This window comes from Athene cunicularia (genome assembly GCF_003259725.1).
Source record: "Athene cunicularia isolate RWA chromosome 7 unlocalized genomic scaffold, athCun1 chr7_part2, whole genome shotgun sequence".
NCBI lineage: Eukaryota > Metazoa > Chordata > Aves > Strigiformes > Strigidae > Athene > Athene cunicularia.
Genome location: NW_020799108.1, coordinates 1,061,096 through 1,078,818, shown reverse-complemented (window position 1 = coordinate 1,078,818; position 17,723 = coordinate 1,061,096). Strand labels below are relative to the sequence as shown.

The 17,723-nt window shown below is 41.8% G+C and overlaps 1 protein-coding gene across 1 annotated transcript in view; it reads right to left on the bottom strand.

The window, feature by feature from the left end:
• The window catches only part of ITPRID2 (ITPR interacting domain containing 2), a 35,292-nt gene extending 22,109 nt beyond the window's left edge, over positions 1-13,183 (bottom strand). Inside the window, exons 1-7 of the mRNA XM_026853252.1 lie at positions 13,057-13,183; positions 12,203-12,259; positions 9,424-9,460; positions 8,060-8,158; positions 7,330-7,538; positions 5,726-6,420; positions 1,978-2,050 (exon numbers count right to left, since the gene is read on the bottom strand). Of these exons, the coding sequence (XP_026709053.1) occupies positions 1,978-2,050; positions 5,726-6,420; positions 7,330-7,538; positions 8,060-8,158; positions 9,424-9,460; positions 12,203-12,257 (1,168 nt within the window). The 5' untranslated portion in view covers positions 12,258-12,259; positions 13,057-13,183. The remainder of the gene's footprint in view (positions 1-1,977; positions 2,051-5,725; positions 6,421-7,329; positions 7,539-8,059; positions 8,159-9,423; positions 9,461-12,202; positions 12,260-13,056) is intronic.
• Between the last annotated feature and the right edge of the window lie 4,540 nt (positions 13,184-17,723).

Below are 17,723 nucleotides of genomic sequence, written 5' to 3'. Positions count from 1 at the left end.
TGAAGAAAAAAAAAAAAAAAAGGAGTACAAACATATTCTTTCAGTGGAAGCACTCATCTGGAACGAACTTTTTATTTATGGGTGCTTATATACAGTAGAGCCAACACCACTGAAAGAGATGGGTCTGTATGAGGATCATCAACTGAAATCACATTGCAACAGAAGGCTGGTGCTTGAATTTCATGCCGATCCCACCTCAAGAGATTGCTAGTGAGAGTGGCATTTCACATTCAGACACAATGGCCAGCATTTTTAATGTGACCATTATCTTGGGATGCCTTCAAAGTTGGTGAGCACCCACTCTGAAAAAACAGGCCACTACATTGTCTCATGTTGCACAACTTGTAAAAAAAATTCTACTGTTTTTCAATGTTTTGGCTATGTTCTCCACCAAATGTTCTCCCTCTTGGCAGTTTTACTGAAACCCACATAAGACAAGGACCTAAGCTTTCCACATCTTCCAGGTGAAATAAAATGTTGGTCTCAGACTAACTTTTAGCACATCAGCATTGACATCCTTGTTAGTTAACAAGAAAACTCTTAGACAATACTTGCATGGTAACGAAGTGTCATCGCTAATCTGTGCCAAGTGTATTCAGAAATGGGTGGAATATAACAGATGGGAAACATGAGCCAGCACGCCATGCTTCTGCCATACTGAAGACCCATTGCTAGAACTCCTGGTACCTTTCAGCAGGTACACACAGGACCACCTGACTTTTTTTTTTTTCCTTGCATGCAGGAAGAAGAGAGTAAGGTAGCTACTGGGAACAGAAACACAAAATTAGCATTTCAGAAGATAAAATAATGTATTTTTCTCCTCCCTGACTGCAGCTCCCAGTTCCTTAAGTTGCCTTTCTCTGAAAGGCTCTTTCTGAAACTGCCAAGTATGGGCAAACAAGAGACCTGACCTGTAAAGAGTGCATCGCTTCATATGTAATCACGTGAAGCATGTAATCATGAACTTTAAAATACAGCCAAGGGAGAAACGCGGGAACAGCCAGACACAGAGTTTCTAGCAGTCCTTCTGGGTGGCCTATGTTTGTAACAGAGTTAGACTAGCAAGTGCAATGCTGTGTGGTGCAAGACACTGCTGAACTAGTAGCACAAGCTATCCCTAATAACCAGGCATTAACCTTCAGTGCGTAGTCCAGAGCCTTCTCAACCACGTTAACGCAATTCAGCTGACAGTTCACAAGACTGTCAGTTCATTTGTACAAAGGCAAGTAAGATGATCTCCGTTTAATACTGATTTTTCTGCGTCTCTAGCATCTGGAGATGCTAGTCATGTTTCACCAAGAAATTGATTGCAGCTAAACATCTCACTAAACACAAGCAGCTCTATTTCTTCTCTAATTACATGTAACAGCTAGAGAATCGACTTCACTTAACAACACTGGGCAAAGTACCAATCACAAAGTGAACTTAAAGATTGGCTTTGTCCCTCTCCCAAGCCATAAAATACATTAATAAGAATTTGAGATGAAAGCACAAACTAAGCGAGCCACAAGAGCACAGTTTCCTATGTGAAGGGCTACAATTTCCATGTGGGTGCAGAGACACCACTCATGTGCAGCCAGCTTGCAGACGGAGCAATAGCACATAGGAAAAAGCTGGATGTATCATGCAATTTAGGTTTAAAATAATATGATTTTAGTTTAAATGGGTATCTTAAATTACAGGATCTGTCAGGGAAAAAAAATCCCACACAATCTGAATTAACATTTCAGTCCCTTTGAGCTATCATCAATTGTACAAAAGTGAAAACAGCCAGTGAGGTTATAGGGCTGTTGTCTTGCCTGTAATTTTGTTGCCACTTCGCAGTAAAGTTCTGTGATTTAGCTGAAAAAGCATCCCAGATCTCTTTATTTCTAAAGAGAAAAGAAACTTTAGATGTTTGAAATATCTGAATCAGCACTTCAGGGAGGGAAGGACACTCAGCAGACAGCTGTCTCCCAGGAATTGAAGTCTACTCACCTTTCCTTGACTTGGTCACTGCCAGTTGGTGAGAAGCTGGAACATGTGGTAGATCCCCCTCTGTACTCTGGATCTAATGGGAAGAGGAGATGAAAATTTTGTCAGGCCAACTGGAATATGTTCCTGTGCTTAAGAATGGTCAAGCTATATACACTTCGCATGGGGGAGTGGGGGGTGAGTTGTGGTGGTTTTTTTTCTCTAGTCCAACAGCCTATACTGATTGAGGGAGCAAATTGTATCTGCTTGAACCAACGTGGTATTTCATCGGGTACTCAGCAATGCTCCTGTAGAAAAACAGTGTAGAAAAATCCTTAGGACAGCACTTCCCACTCACAGCACAGGGCTCCCCTCTGATTACATTCATCATGCAAAAAGACCTGGAAATCGCATCCTGTGACAACAAGAGTTCTCAGTTCCTCTCTGACAAAAGATTGAAGTAACTGTGAAAACACGTTTGACCACCTTTACACAACTGTCTTTTCTGTTCTGCACTCTTGATTCCTCATTTGAATATAAAGAGCAAGCAAAATGCATTTGGAAAAATGCATCAAGAGGTCAGCACCTAAGGATTGTCATCTGCTGCCCCACCATTTCCCACAAGCCACCAATCTTCCAGAAGGACCCAGACCCTGCCAGACCCTACTCTAGACTTCACCACACCACCACTCATGGAAATACTTATTCTGTCTTCCAGTACAAAAGAAAGGAACATAATGTATTCAGAGCCATGCATATTTCAACTGGGAAACTTAAAACTACATGAAAATTAATCCTATTACTTAATCACTTTGTGAAACACGGCCTTATTAAGAAAGCAGTTGTCAGACAACCATTAGAACAATGAAAAGAATATGCCTAAAATCTCAACAGGGAGGCCTTTGTTTAGCTCAACCTAGAATATGTTTTCTCTTTTATGTGCTCCAGAAAAAATCCTAATGGTTCACATGCAAGTCTACACACATAAAATCCCCAATCCAACCACCCCCAACTCTTCCTTTGAATGGGCTGTCTGTCTAATTTCAAAATTACCAGGCAATGAAATTTTCATCTCCAGTTCTGATCAATTTAAAAAAATGCAAATTCAGGATACTGATGGTTTTAAGGCCAAATTAGTATTTGGCTAACGAAGCAGATATATTTGAATTGATATCATGTGTATAGCAGCCACAAGGGTGCATTTTCTCAGTTACAAGGGTTTTAAGAAGTACTTCGCCGGAACTTTTCACCATTAATAACTGAGCAGCATTACTCTTGCACAATAAATCAAAAGGCTTCTGTTCCTTTAGGAAATGAAGGTTGTACCAAAGGGGTAAATCCTTATTTTGTCTAAATGCAGGTGAGCATAGAAGTAGCTCACCATTTAAGTTTGGGGAAAATTTTACAAAATTTAAAAAGAAAAAAAAAAAAAGTAACAGCAAGTAATCTTACAGGCCCTTTGATTAGACTGGCCTTCCAGGAAAGACTGTCTTGATCTGCTCAAACCCCCTGACAGTTTCTGATGGCTAAATTTGCAGCCTCCTAGGAACTAAGCCTCTTCTCATCACAATACGCCCCACCTCCTCTGCTTGGCTCAGACAGCATCCTGGCTGCGTCCACAGCACAGCACCGCTCCACAAGCGTGCAGAAGCACTCCCCTCTCCTTCCCTGTCCCTTCAGCCAATATTGATGCTGGTAAATGGCCCTCAGGACTGTAATTGGCCACCTCAGAGGTGGGTGTTTGGGGGGAAATCCTGCCCTGACTCACTCCTGCGCTAGCTATCTTCACAGCCACAGACTTCCGAAGGGCACTCAAACCTCCAAGACATTAGTAAGCATGGAAAAAGCTTCCTTGATATATCTGTCATCTTTCTTATGTGTATGAATGCACTCCAAGCCAAGTTGGGAAAATGGGAGAAGGAGTTATTGTCACTGTTTCTAATACAGTTTATTGTTCATTATACCCTGCTTAGAGACGCACCAAAACAAAATCATGCTGCCAGGTATTGTTCTAAAATTTCTTCAACAAAAGCAAATCCCTCCCTCCCAGGGATCTGTAGGCAGTTGATATATTTTATATTGTGTAAACAAAAATTCACCACAAACCCATCCCACATAGCATGTTGTCTTGCCAAAACAGCTGTGTTTATGCCCTGGCATCACTGCAACGTGTGTCAACTAAAACTTCCCAAGCACATCACATTTGGCTTGTGCAGAATTCAGCAAGTCTTCTTCATGTTATAACCCTTTACAGTCCAACTTACTTTGAAGGAAAATTCCATTCCTTTTACATGTACTTATATATATATATATATATATATATATATATATATATATATATACACACACACATATATATATATACACACATAGGTTGGTTTAACTTTGCCCAAGAGCACCAGAAAAGAGATTTCTCCTCTGGGATGTGTAGCAAAATGCATTGCCACTCAGCCACCTCCCATTGTGCCAACTCAAACATCTGTGCAGCTACACCACCACTGGATCAAGAAAATTATCCAGCTGAAAACTAAAGCACACACAAAAAAACACAACCAAAACCCACTACGTTCTTTTTTCCCCTCTCAACTGGACCAGACCTTTCTTCTGGTTCAGCAGATGGTGACAAAACGCGTAAGTGAGGACATGCACAAAAAAGTGGCAGAACTACGAGAGGCTGGATTACCTTTTTCTACTTAATGAGTGCCTTCAGCTACAACATTAGTTGATCTAAAGAGCTTATATGACACTAGACACAGTATCTACTGAATCATCACTTCATCATTTGCTGTAAAACTGAAGGTTTTCTATTCACTTGCTTTCTTCACTCATTTCACCAAAGAAACCACAATCCTTCATTTTACATATCTATTTCAGATAGACAAAAAAGTTAAGTGCTGAACTGTTAACATGAGCCATTTCAAAATCTGTCCATAAAAACACCTATTAATTTAAGTTGGACAAATCTTACAATTCAAGGTGTGAGTCTATGCAAAAAAATTGCATTCTTGAATTTGCAGGCTGTGTGTTTACTAGCCTAATAAACAAAGCACTTCCAATTATCTAGGAATTAAAATCCCTTTGGGACAATTATCAATCAAAAAATGGATACATGCATTTATGAAGATATTAAAAGGCAGCTAGCACTGAATTTGTAACTGAGCCATCGCCAAAGGCATATTAAACAGCAACTTTCAGTGTGCTAATTTCCAGACAACAAACAAATCAACATACTGTAGATTGTCATCAAAACCAAAAATTGCACGAGATAAGGACTTCACCCTGCACAACAGCCTCTTTCCCATTCATGCAACAACACTCTTGGCTCCATCCACAAATTTACCCTTAATCAATATCAGTTAATAAACTGAATTTATTTTTAGGTAACAAAAATAATGACTTGAAGTTAGTAATTTAAGCAAAGTAAAAATTTAAAACCAAAGGCCTTTATATATGCAAAGTCTAATCTAGATCTGCCTCCACGGGAAATGTTCCTCACAGTTATGCCAGTAATTACAATTACCTGCGCTTGCTGATGAATGAGAACTTTCCTGCTGACTCAGGAACAACAACAACAGCAGCAGCAAGTTATTTCATTACGAGGATCAATTAGAGCAGCTTACAGAGAGCAAGCAGTAACTGTCTTATCACTTGGAGAATTTAAAGTATTCCTGGAGAAAACACTGTCAACTACACAGGAGGGAACATTCCTCTGCTGGCAGCCAGAAAGTTACGTAAACCATATGCAAAAACAAAGTTATGTATCTCCACCTACCTCTTCCATCTCAAAGGAGTCCTTCTGCTGCAGCATTAGATTTACTATGGACGGGTTTGTGAGGGGAGCGCAGGGGTCTCTACCTGGTGATGCCGTGGGCAGCCTTTGAGTCGGGGTGCTGCTGTTGGATGCGCTGGAACTGCTGCTGAGGCTTGGCAAGTCCAAAAGACTAGATTCTTCACATGGTCTGTCCTGGGCACTTGCCAACCTGCTGCTTTGCACATCTGCTGGAGGCACAGTATCCTCTTGCTTATCATCAGTCCCAGCAGGAATGTTTGCAGGTTTATGTGCTTCCGCAGCATTTATCTGATTATTGGCTATCTCCTCCTTTACAGTAGCCAAAAAAGAGGGAGAGTCTTTCTTTTTAGAGTATTTTGACAATTTAGATTCATTTTTAACATCATTTTCCTCACTCCCTGGTTCAGCTGAAGTTTTCCCTTTTTCAACAGGTGAAGGAGTTGAACAGCCACTACCATCGGCTTGCTGTGTGCCACACAGATTGAGCTTTGACAAGGTTTTCATTAACCGACTGGCTGTATTGCTGCGATTTAAAGGGGGAGGGCTGGATGCCTCTTTGCTGGAAGACACTGAATTCATACTACCAATTTTCTGCAACGGAGTCCCAGAGACTTGAGAATACAAAGAAGAAAAAGCATTGGCCACAGTAGTAAGCACTTCAATCTGACGAAAACGACCTGCACAAGAACAAGACATAAGGCAGTTTATGAGGACTTTTGCTGACATCATATCCCAGAGCTGTTGATCCATCTCTACGTGATGGTTTGAATTCTCAAAGACAGCTCTTTAGATCTGGAGAGCGAATTTCCATCATAACCTCCGCCCACCACCCCCCTCAAATCTCCTACTTATACGAGGGCCCCTACGCTACATAGTCCTGTAACATGAAAGCGATACCACACAGTATGAAAAAATGGGAAAACATTCTCAAGAGTCCTTACTAAATGTACAAAAACAGTATGGAAAGTTTTCCCAAAGTAAAAAAGGGACATGGGTATGCAAGTGCAAGTTAATTTACAAAATCCTAGGAAGAAAAGGGTTACTCGCATTGCTCTCTCCATCTACAACTACAAGAGGACATTTCAGCTATGCTCTCATTTCAGCAGCGCTCAATACTGACCTAACAAAGCTCATGTCCAAGTCAACAGAAATACTGGCCCAGATTTCAGCAACAACAGAAGTAGGTCGCTGCTGACAGCTTTCAAAAATCCCACCCGGATAATGAAGAACACAAGAAACAGATGGATATTGCTATCTGTCTCAGTGCTCTAAAGCTACAACAGAAGACAAGATCAGGAGCAAGAGATAGGAATGATACAAACCACAAGGCAGTATATCTTAAGAGGATACTCCTCCTTTCCCTCCCCCACTATAAACCCCTTCCCCTCACCCCAAGGTGTACAACACTGATGATCACCTCCTGCCATTTTTAAGACCAAGCAAAGGTTTTATTATGGATTCTGAATGGAATTTGGTCTTCAGGCTGTAAAGGAGGCTTGCCAGAGTATTAGAACAACCCCTTCTGTTGGGGTTGTTCACATAATGAAAAAACTTTAAAATAAACTTTGCTTCAAAAACATACTTACTTGTTAAAGCAAAATTTGGATTTTCCACTTCCATGCGTTGTATCTGGGCATTCAAAAACACTTTGATATCTATCCCTCTGGCAAATGAAGATGAATTAAAAAATCTCGCTGGAATTTTTGAAGCAATATCTGGTTCATCTCTTCCAAACCCAAGGTTATAGAGCACTTCTTCAGGATCTTCCTCATAAAGTTCCAGTAATTCAGAAACACTAGACAAATGAGAAGATGTTAATTATCTGCTTGTTTCCTTTTAAGACCCAGTCCCCATTGTTCAACTGCTAATTCAGCCCAGTAGCCAGATTGATCTACTGAACTTTTGACTCCCACACCTCAGCCTACTTTAGGAAATAATTGTGGAAATCTCTGCATCTGAAGTTTTGATTCCCATCACCAGAGCCATTGGCTCAGACACATGTTGGATTCAATCCTGTAATTTATAAAGTCAGTCCTTATTCTGCAGAGCTCTGATTTTAAAATGTCATTAAAATTTCAGATGTTTATAATGTTTAGGCCCATTTGTCAGTATTTACTGCAAACCACAACTGAAAACAAACAGCAGTTTTTCAAGCAACCAAATGAAAATTCCCGTCTCAGCTACTACATGCAACAATGCACAGAAATCAAACCAAGTCCATTTAACTGAGGAACAGAAGTAGTAAGTTTTGCCAGCAAGACCCAGCCAGATTCCACTGAACTGTGCCATGACCTTCAAAGCATAGTACTCTTTTACCTTGAAACAGTTGCACTGCTTTTTCCAGACCCGGTGGAGTTCATACTTCTCCCCTTCTGGTGGAACTGCAGCCTCCTCTCCTTTGCCAGCACACCATTGCTGTCAACACAAACAAAGACTCCTGCGATAAACCCCTTTCATTCCGGGACTCAGTTCTCTGTCTCAGAGGAGAGCTAAGCCTCCAGTGCTGCTGAATTTCTCTTTTCCCCTTCAGCGTTATCTGGTTTATATTAGCCATGTCATTTATTGAAATACAATAACAAAAGCGAACCCTGGGACGCCTCAGTACAAATGTACATAGACGGTAAGAATTTGAAGGCAAATACAAGCTGAGAAAACAAATCCCTGGTCTCCCCTTGCTGCCCCACCCTCTCCGATCCCACCCTCCTCCAGCAAGGAAGCCTGGCCTCGGGTAAGCCGCGCTGCCCTGCTTTCGCTGCCTTGCCCGTGCTGCTGCCTTCTTCAACAGAACCACCGCTCCATGCCTCCGGCACGCAGCTCCCCATCACCCCCAGCTGCCACCCCCCAGCAGCGCAAGGCTGCGAGCTACCCTGGAGGTGGCCAGGGAAGCTGAAGAGGCTCCAGGCTGGAGGAAATGGTGCAAGACAAGCTCCAACCCAGACCGCCAGTTTCTTTCCCAACCCCAAACTATTTCCTCCCTGTATCTGGAGAAGATTCCTCAGCATTAGGGGGTACCTTGGGCTCAAATGTACTGTTACTGCCAATCTCTCTGGGAGACAAACTTTCCCAGCGTGAATTTTGCTGTACGAATCCTAACACACACATTCCAGAACAACCACTGAGAAAACAAAGACAGAGGATTCACCTAAAAGCATATTTATGGAGCCCAGCTCAGGAGGAGTATAGCAAGGATGCTGCCCACACAGGCTGTGCTGGTATTTGCTGAAGTCTCAATGGGATTTTAGTTTCAGCACACATTGTATTCAGAAGCTCTCCCTGTAAAGCAGGAGCCTCTTTTCTCTCAGTCTTTTTTTGCCTCACTCCCAAAGGACATTTGCTTTGAAAGGTAATTTTCCCTTGAAATTTCCGAAAATGCTGAGGGACCAGTGAGTCAAAGAAGGTAAATCATACTAAGTTACTTAGATTTGTCATTTCTGTTTTCCTCCTGATACCCCAAAATCTACACATCAAGTCTGCTGAAAAAATAAAAATATGCTTTTTTTCTGCACCTCCTAATGACTGTTTCTGTGTTATCTGTATCTTCTTCCCTCTCATGTAAACACACTTGAGCAGAAGAGCTTTAGTTCTGAGGTAGCCTCCATGACTTCCACTGCCCCCTCTCCCTCCTGCCCTCCAGTATAAACATTTCCCTGAAGTAAACAAACAAACAAAAAGATGTTTACCATGTTTCCATTTGGGTATCACTCTGTAGATGATTAGCTGTAAGGAAACAAGAAGTTGTTACACACAGACCTCTTCAGAATTACAGTTCCAACAACTGGTATGAAGAAGCAGGCAGCAAGCACGTTTACCAATACTCCTGCATAAACCAGATTTTTCTCTTCCCGTATAAATGTGATTGTCAAGGGTTTCTAGTATACAGCTGATATAAAGATGATCTGGTTTAGTCAGGCTGTTTAAAATAAAATCTCACATGGACACATGTTTACATACTGTCATTAATCATATTAACTTAGAAATGTAACATGCAGTAAGCTAGTAATTGTTATATAAACCATTTATTGCTTTGTAACTGAAGACACGATTACCAGCTGCAGGGCTGTTCCCGGGCAGGAAGGGGAGGAGGAGAAGCAGACATGAGAGGATTGCTCTGGTAGAGAAAGTAAACGACGTAAGAAAGGTGGCTGGCCCCACGGCCAGGTACTGAGACTATATTCATTAGTCTTCTCATTCATTAGCACAGACCACTCTCGACGTGGAGCACAGCCCCGGCTGCCCGAGCCATGCAATCCACTGACGACAGCCAAGCGAAGCCTGCAGTGCTGATGGGACCAGCGGCTGCGCTTGCAGTCCAGGGGGCTCCAAAGGGAGGGTGGTCACCAGGTACCCAGCACCTGGTCAGCAGCCTCCAAGAGGGCAGTCAGCACTTTCTGCAGCTGGATCAGCCCAGCTCCACACAGGAACATCCCAGGCAACATTATTCTTTCAGAAAATCAATACCCTGTCAAGCCAGGGATTGAGCCCCAGACTTAAATTATGTGTTCCCCAAAGAGGCGACTCGACATTAACAAACTCGCCCCAGGAGACAGGCAAGGAGCGTGCGTATATTATAGCAGCCCTCAGAATCAGCTACAAAAGAGCAAAGTAATGTCGAATGCACTGCCAGGAAAACTCTGCATCTCAACTCACTGTGCCAGCAGGGTACAGTCAGCAACTTCGAGCAAAACATGGAAATCTCACCACCTCTCCTTTTCAGAGGTGTCACAAAGAAACTTAAATGTATACAAAATGCAGATGCCACATCTTTTTTTTTTTTTTTTTTTTTTTTTAATATTCTTGCCTATAATATGAAGGTAAACATATCTACATGGATTAGCTGGTAACTAGTGTGAACAGCTAAACCATGGGTTTTAACAGCTCATTTAGGGACTGGGGTTACAGGACCCTGCCCAATGCCTTCTGTACCATTCACACAGGGCTCTGGCTCATATCTGGATTCAGGCAGTCACAGATGCACTAGGGTAGGCCATTCACACCAGCCTCCAAGGGGCTGGCTGGGCACGCAGCACTGCTCCAAGCAGCTCTGTTGTTCCCTTGTTCATAGATGGGAAACAAAGCCCAGCAAAAACACCCACATCCTTACCCAGGAAAATCAACCAGCAATTCTCGTATTGGGACCTTTGTCATCTGAAAAGGAGGGAAACGACCTTCTGCCTAAATCATGCTAAAGGTTCATAAAAAATAGGAATCCCTGGGAATGACAGGGGGAGGAAAAATTGAAAAGAAAAAGCAACATGACATTTTAAAATGTACTGACTCTTGTATTCTTGGTCACATGCTCAGAGCTTGGATTATCATTACAAAGAAACTTTTCCTACAAAATCTTTGTGCTGCAGGCAATCTAACATGAGGAAAAGACTGTCAGAAAAAAATTTAATCCTATTTAATCTATTGCAGTAAGGGACTCATTTACTGCTTCTCCATCATTATCAGATCAAGGTCATTATCAGATCAACTGTTTTCTTCAGAAGTCTTGAATCTTTAAAAATTAAAAGTATTTCCTTCCTCCAGGCCCTGTCCCACTACTTCAACACCACTGGCAAGACTGCTGTGGAAAAAGGGCTTTCTACTATACAAGTTGCAGAAAACATTAAAAGATAAATGGGGGGAGTGGTTTTGCTTTTTTTTTTTTTTTCTTCTTCACTGAAAACAGATATTGTCTTGTATCATCTATCCTGCAGATAACCCCACGACCTGGTTTGTGAGACCCTTTTTTGCTATTTCATTTCAAAACGCTGCTGTTAGAAAAGGATCCATGGTGAGTTTGTTTGTTTATGGACACCTCTAGCCCATGACCAACAGAGAGGCTGAAAGTCTTTTTCTGCAAAGTCGTCCACCATGAAGAGACACACCTCCTTCCCCTTAAAAAAGGGAAGAGAAAGAAAAGGCAAGCAGCTAGCAACAGCGAAGTGTATATCGTGGCTGTATATCATGGCAAATCTAAAATACTTACTCAGCTTTGGTGCTTTTTATTTTTAAAAGTACTTAGCCCTTAATAGGTTTGCCTCTTGGCTGACAGAATTTCATTCATTCTTTCCAAAGCCCCCACACGCCACTCCCAAGAGATTCAGTGGAAGTGGGGCATGCACAGCTTCCAAGAGTAACCCATGGACAAGAAGAGCAAGTACAAGAAACCACTTTCTCACAGACTCAGTGAGTGCTCCAGGCTCTGCTGCTGCTGTGGGCATTAAAATGAGGAGCCAGAAGTGAAATCAGGGCTGCCTCTGACCTGGTTAGACCAGAATGTTTAACACCAGCAACAGTCTAAAAAACAAATAGCAAACCTTCCTGCATTTTTCTATGTGGTACATGCTGTTTTTCTAGCCAGCTTTACCAACTGCCTTTGAACAAAAGGGAAATAGTATCTTTCAAAATAAAAATAAGATGACTGAAGATTTTTTTTTTTTTGGTTAGAAAAAGTCACAATCCTGCCACACCCACCTTCGGCTCCCAGGGATAAGTCATCTTCAAAACTTCCTCCATTTCTCACCAGCATGCCTGAAAATGTACAGTTAGCAGTTCAACAACTAGAATGCTGCAGTGTTTTCCTTCCAATAGCTTAACTGAAAATATTAGCAAGATGCTTCAGCTGATACAGCAGGATATAACCAGACTATATTTACAATCCCTGCATTACACACTAAGAACAGAACACAGAGAAATTATTTTGAAAGAGAACTACAACACCGCTTTAGTTTTGTGCTCAGAAACATCCCCAAGTCAACCTGCAAGCAAATTAATTGCAAGTGGGAATCTGGAGGTACTGCCCAACACATCTGCTGCTACGTTATCTATCCTCCAGACATCTTACCAGGGGGATCCCGAGTGAGTCCAGTTTAGGCATTCCCCTCTCTCCCTGTACCAGATTAAGAGTTGAAGCAAAGACTCCAGGCACAGCAACTAATTCCTCTGCACCCTGTCACTACCTGCACATTCTCACTGTACTTTGAACTTAGTATTCAGACCTGCTCAGATAGTAAAATTTTCAGGTGTGGCAACCAGAGTTATTGGAGGCAAAGACTACCTAATGCTCGCCAGCTCAGAGGAAATTACAACCTCCCCATTCTGCACATTTCAGGGTTTTTTTTTAAGACTTACTGAACTCTCCAGAAAGCCTTATTCAGGATCTTTTCCCCCTTCTCCAGTTTCTCGGGCACAACTGACTCACGAGAATAACTCAGCTATACCAGCTAGGCTGTGGTTTGTGCCACTGCTAAAGAGCAGAGGTCTCAGGTGATCATCCACGAAAGCACTGTTCCCAGCAAAAGACTTCAGTAGGTAAAGCCTTTCCTTACCCTTCAATAGAGGATTGCTTTGCTCATCCAGGGAGGCTCCCAGAGGCGTTCTGAAACCACAGAAGAGATTAATACTACTTTAAAAACTTGCTGCTTCATGTCCTTCCTTACAGTGTGTAACAAGCTTGTGATAACAGCAGTTGTCCCTCCCTCCGCCCCCAGAAAGCACAAACATCTGAGGACTGGCACTAACTTCCTAAACAATCCCCAGCCCTCTGAACAAATATGCCTTGTAGGGGAAAACAACAAAACGGGTTAATTATAATTGTGACGCTCAAACACCAGGCAGTAGCAAAGCTTCGGGGTCAGCAGCCCTCTGTTGAGGAAAATCATGGGCTTCTCAGCAAAACACCCAGAAAAAATGAGCATGGGTTTTCCGAATGGACTAATTCAATCTCATTTGTATGACAAAAACCGTTGCCATTTTTCTACACAGTTAAAACCTCTTGGAGAGGGGGTGAAATGCTGTATCTGGTGATCAGAAATAAGACGAAAAATCTTGACAGCTATGTTAGCTGTCACTTGCCATTTCTGATACTGTATGTTGGATGATCCCTCCTATTGCCGCTCCCTGAAGAGCAGGGTTCTTTAATGAACCTCACGGTGCCTGAAATGGGCATCAGAAACTGCACAAATGACAGGTCCAATCCCTCTCCAGGTTCGTGCTACACTTGTTGACACTAGCTGGATGTTTCCACATCATGTCTCTGAGATGTTTAACCAAAGAAAGGCCTGCCACTATGAAGTAGTGCACATTAACTCTCAAAGCCCAAAACAAATTCAGAAATATAATACTCATAAAGAAGGGAAAAGCAAATTTATGTTCCTATATTATGTATGTTTCATTTGGGTTTTTAATTAGCCAAACACATAAACCTGCCCAAAGACCTGAAAGTAAACAGTGCTCTGATACAGTATTTGTTTTGGTGCCATGGCCAAATTAAGCAAGGAAAGTTTGCATCTGCTTTCTAACAGACTTTACACTTCACAACCTTATTTTTCTTTCCCTTCTGAAAAGAGTACACTCCTTCCACATGTGGTCTACTCATAGGGAGCAAGCTCACTTTGACCTGCCTTTTGCAAAGCAAAGCAAAGCCCCACCACGGTGAGACACCAAGGCAAACAGCCAGAGCATCCAGGTGCACAAGTGTGTTTCAGGTGACAGGAGAGACTGGCAACATGCAGATCATCCCAATTTCTGCGTGCCTGTCCTGTCAGGGTTTGAAAAAACGTAGGGCATTATTGTCTAAACCTGTCACGCTACAACAAGCCTTATGTTCTGAGGTAATAACTATGTTAGTTGTTTACTCTCTGGCTTTGATGGGTGCGCTCCCATCCTTTTCCCTCTCCTTCCATGGTGGCTACTTCCACATCTACATTTTGATGTTGGCAGTGACTATGACAGCCAAGGTCAGTGTTGCATGCACCAGCTGGAAGAAAACAGTAAAAGCAACCACTGAAGCTGGCATTTTCTTTCAGAAATTAAGTCCAGGACCTCTACAGCTTGTTAGAAGCTACCAGAAAAGCAACCCTGTCAACCAGCCATCTGCCACCCTGCTCACAGGCACAGCTGCCTTACACACTGTGCATTTGAAAAACTTGCATTTATGAACTAGACACAAGACAAGTTTAAATAAGAGACATATATCCACACAAAAATCCTTCTGGACAACAGCACGAACAGCTCTGCCTTTCTGTGCCAGGCTGCTTTTCACCCAAGGGGCCCACAAGTCAGTTTGGCTGTCTCTGTCTCAGAGTAGCCATGTACACTCAGGAAGGTTAGGGCTGGGGGACCCTTCCACTTGCTGAGCATCAGGATGAGGTGTTCCCACCAGAGGCACATCCCGGCAGCCTTTGCATGGGAGGCAAACAGCAACCAGAAGGCAGCCAGATTGCTCTGGGCAAGTAAGCTGGTGTGTGCCTGGACCAAGGGATCCTACAGGTTTTCCATTCTCATTCACTCATTTATTATTGTATTTTAACATAGATGGCAATAACTTCTCTCAGTATCAGTCAACAAAAGAACCGAGTGAATTTTTGATGCCCACATTGCAATGGGACACGGGTACTGAGCAGGTAAAAGGACTATATGCAACCTCAAGGCATCCTCTCATCCCAGAGGTTTGTTTGATCAGCTACCAGTTGTGGCAGGGTGGTCTTCAGGAATGGGACAAGGGGTTTGCACTGTGCTGTGAAATTTTACCTTTTAAAGGATTAATTGAGCAGGAGCCATGTTTATTTTAAACTTGAAGCAAAAAAATCTTTCTGAGGCATTTCAAGAACTCACGTTCTGCATATCTACAGGACATGGCTCCTAAATACCTTCCGCATCCCCTGTATTACTGGCAGAGTTTAAATATACTCAAAATAATATATGTCACCATAGTTGACAAAAATTTCTTCTATCAGTATGATACAAACACTTGTGTTTCCTCTCTTTGCTTTACAAGAGTTAAAACGAAAAACCTTTGTAAGCTTTCTTATTGCGAAGGATGCCTTTCTCAAAGCCATATGATTCCTAAAACGTGAATGAACCAGAAACTCCGGGTAACATCTGACATTTCTTAAGCCTCCGCAATTCTTATCACACTGTGATACATACTTGCTTTTTTGTTTTTCTTTACTGCTGTTTTTTTAAAAAAAAAACCAAAACAAACAACAACAAAACAAAACCCACCTACCCAAAAAACATGTGTCTACCAAGTTCAATAGCATGGGATATTAGGAACCCTCCTCTCTCCTCCAAAGCAGATGTGCAGCAGAGATGCCAAGTAATAAGAGCTCCAAACCGCTAACATGAATATCAAGGGACAACTAGTAATTCTTTTTATCCATATTATAACACTGTTGATGCTTTTGGAAACAAACAAAGGAATAAATCTTATAAGCAGATCTATTTATGCAGCGGATCAATATTAAGGCTTTTTGCGCTGCTGCCAGCTCCACCAGAAAATGAGATTTTAGAAGTGCCAATTTTCTTCTGATGTACATTTCACAAAAGCTTATAGAAACTCAGACAAAATAGGAAGGGCTGCTTTCAGAAAATATATAAAGAGAAAATACTTTATTTTAGTAACTGAATGTTCACTTGTAGAAATGGTGGTATTTTTGAAACAGAGCTAACTTGTGAGAATGAGGTTGTGCGATGGATCAGAAATAGAAGCTCAGTCTGCATATGTTGCCCACGCTATGTAGCAATCAAAGCTCCACAGCAAAAACAGTGTTATTAAACAAATAAGAATCTTCAGGGAGGACAACAACTGTAAATTTCACAACAGTTGTTTCTAAGTATTCCTTTTTAAAAAGCACATTATAGCATCTGTAAGGCTATTCTGTCACCTGTTAATGCTGCCCTCTCTTCCTATATACATTGTTATCAAGAGACAATCAGTTCAGGGTTTCTATACATACAGTCACTTTGTAACACTGACAATTAATAATCATTTTACTGTATGTACTAGCTACTACTCACATGTGTATTAGATACAAAAAAAAAATGAAACCATTCTGCAGTTTTAAAACACAAGGGGCTGTGTACCACTTCAGCAGCTGGGATCGCACCTCCCAGATAGGAACTATATATGCATGCACTCTGCACATGAGAGAGTCGGAGGCTACCTCCAGTCTGAATAGCTTAGTTTAAGAAATCTTTTTAAAAACGTAAATTTTATCTTTCTGAGGAGAACGCAAGGTTCTTCTGAAAAGATTTACAACAGTAAATAGCTATACTTTAAAATTAGACTTCTGTGGAAGGGCCACAATGGGTTTCACAAACTTGCATTAACTAAATTTGCATCTCCGTATTAGCAAAAGGGCAAACTCGTGCTTTATTTACTTATGTATAAAATATGGAAATAGTGTAAAATAAGATTCCTGTATTTTGGGAATCAACTGTCAGAGATGCAAATACATTCCACAGAAGTCTTTGGTGTCAGTTTTAACAACAGATAGTTACTAGAGCACAGGAATAAAACTTCAAGCTTTATAACCCTCAGTTAGATGTTCACATTGTCAGTCTGCAGTTTTGTGCTATGCCTTAAATTCTGTACAGAAATGGTAAGGATCACAAGGCCAGAGAAGGTTCTAGGCAGAAATCCTGCAGATATGGAAAGAAGGAGCACTGCAGTATTAAGAATTTCTCCCCCAGGGGCCTCTTCCCCCTTCACTCATCCATTTTTCCCTCCCCACTCAAAAAATATCCTAATAGAGTAGTGAATTCATAACACTTATTTTTAAGGATATACCTTGCTAGATCGACAGGACACCAGATTTCAGGCAGTCAGAAAAATCTTATCCCTTTCTGGCATGCTGGAAGAACAGCCTATCGGGTCTGAACATTGTATTTTTGGGGTACAGCGTGATTTCAAGCCTCTAGCTGCCAACACCCCCTGCAACAGACAGCCTATAAAGATCTGAAGGAAACTACACCGAGGACCCTCTAGCTATAAAGCAACCCACACTTCAGTTATGGGAGTAAGCTCTGTCAGCCACTTATTGGGTCAAAAGATCACAAAGGCACAGCTAATCTCAGAGGTAAATTTACACCTTAATGTAGCTGCTCTCAAAAGGAGAGGGAAACCAGAAATATCAAGTAGGGTAGGTCTTGAAATGTCACAGCTACTGGAAAGCTAACAGTCAGCTTCTTCCCATCAACTCTGGCTCCAAAG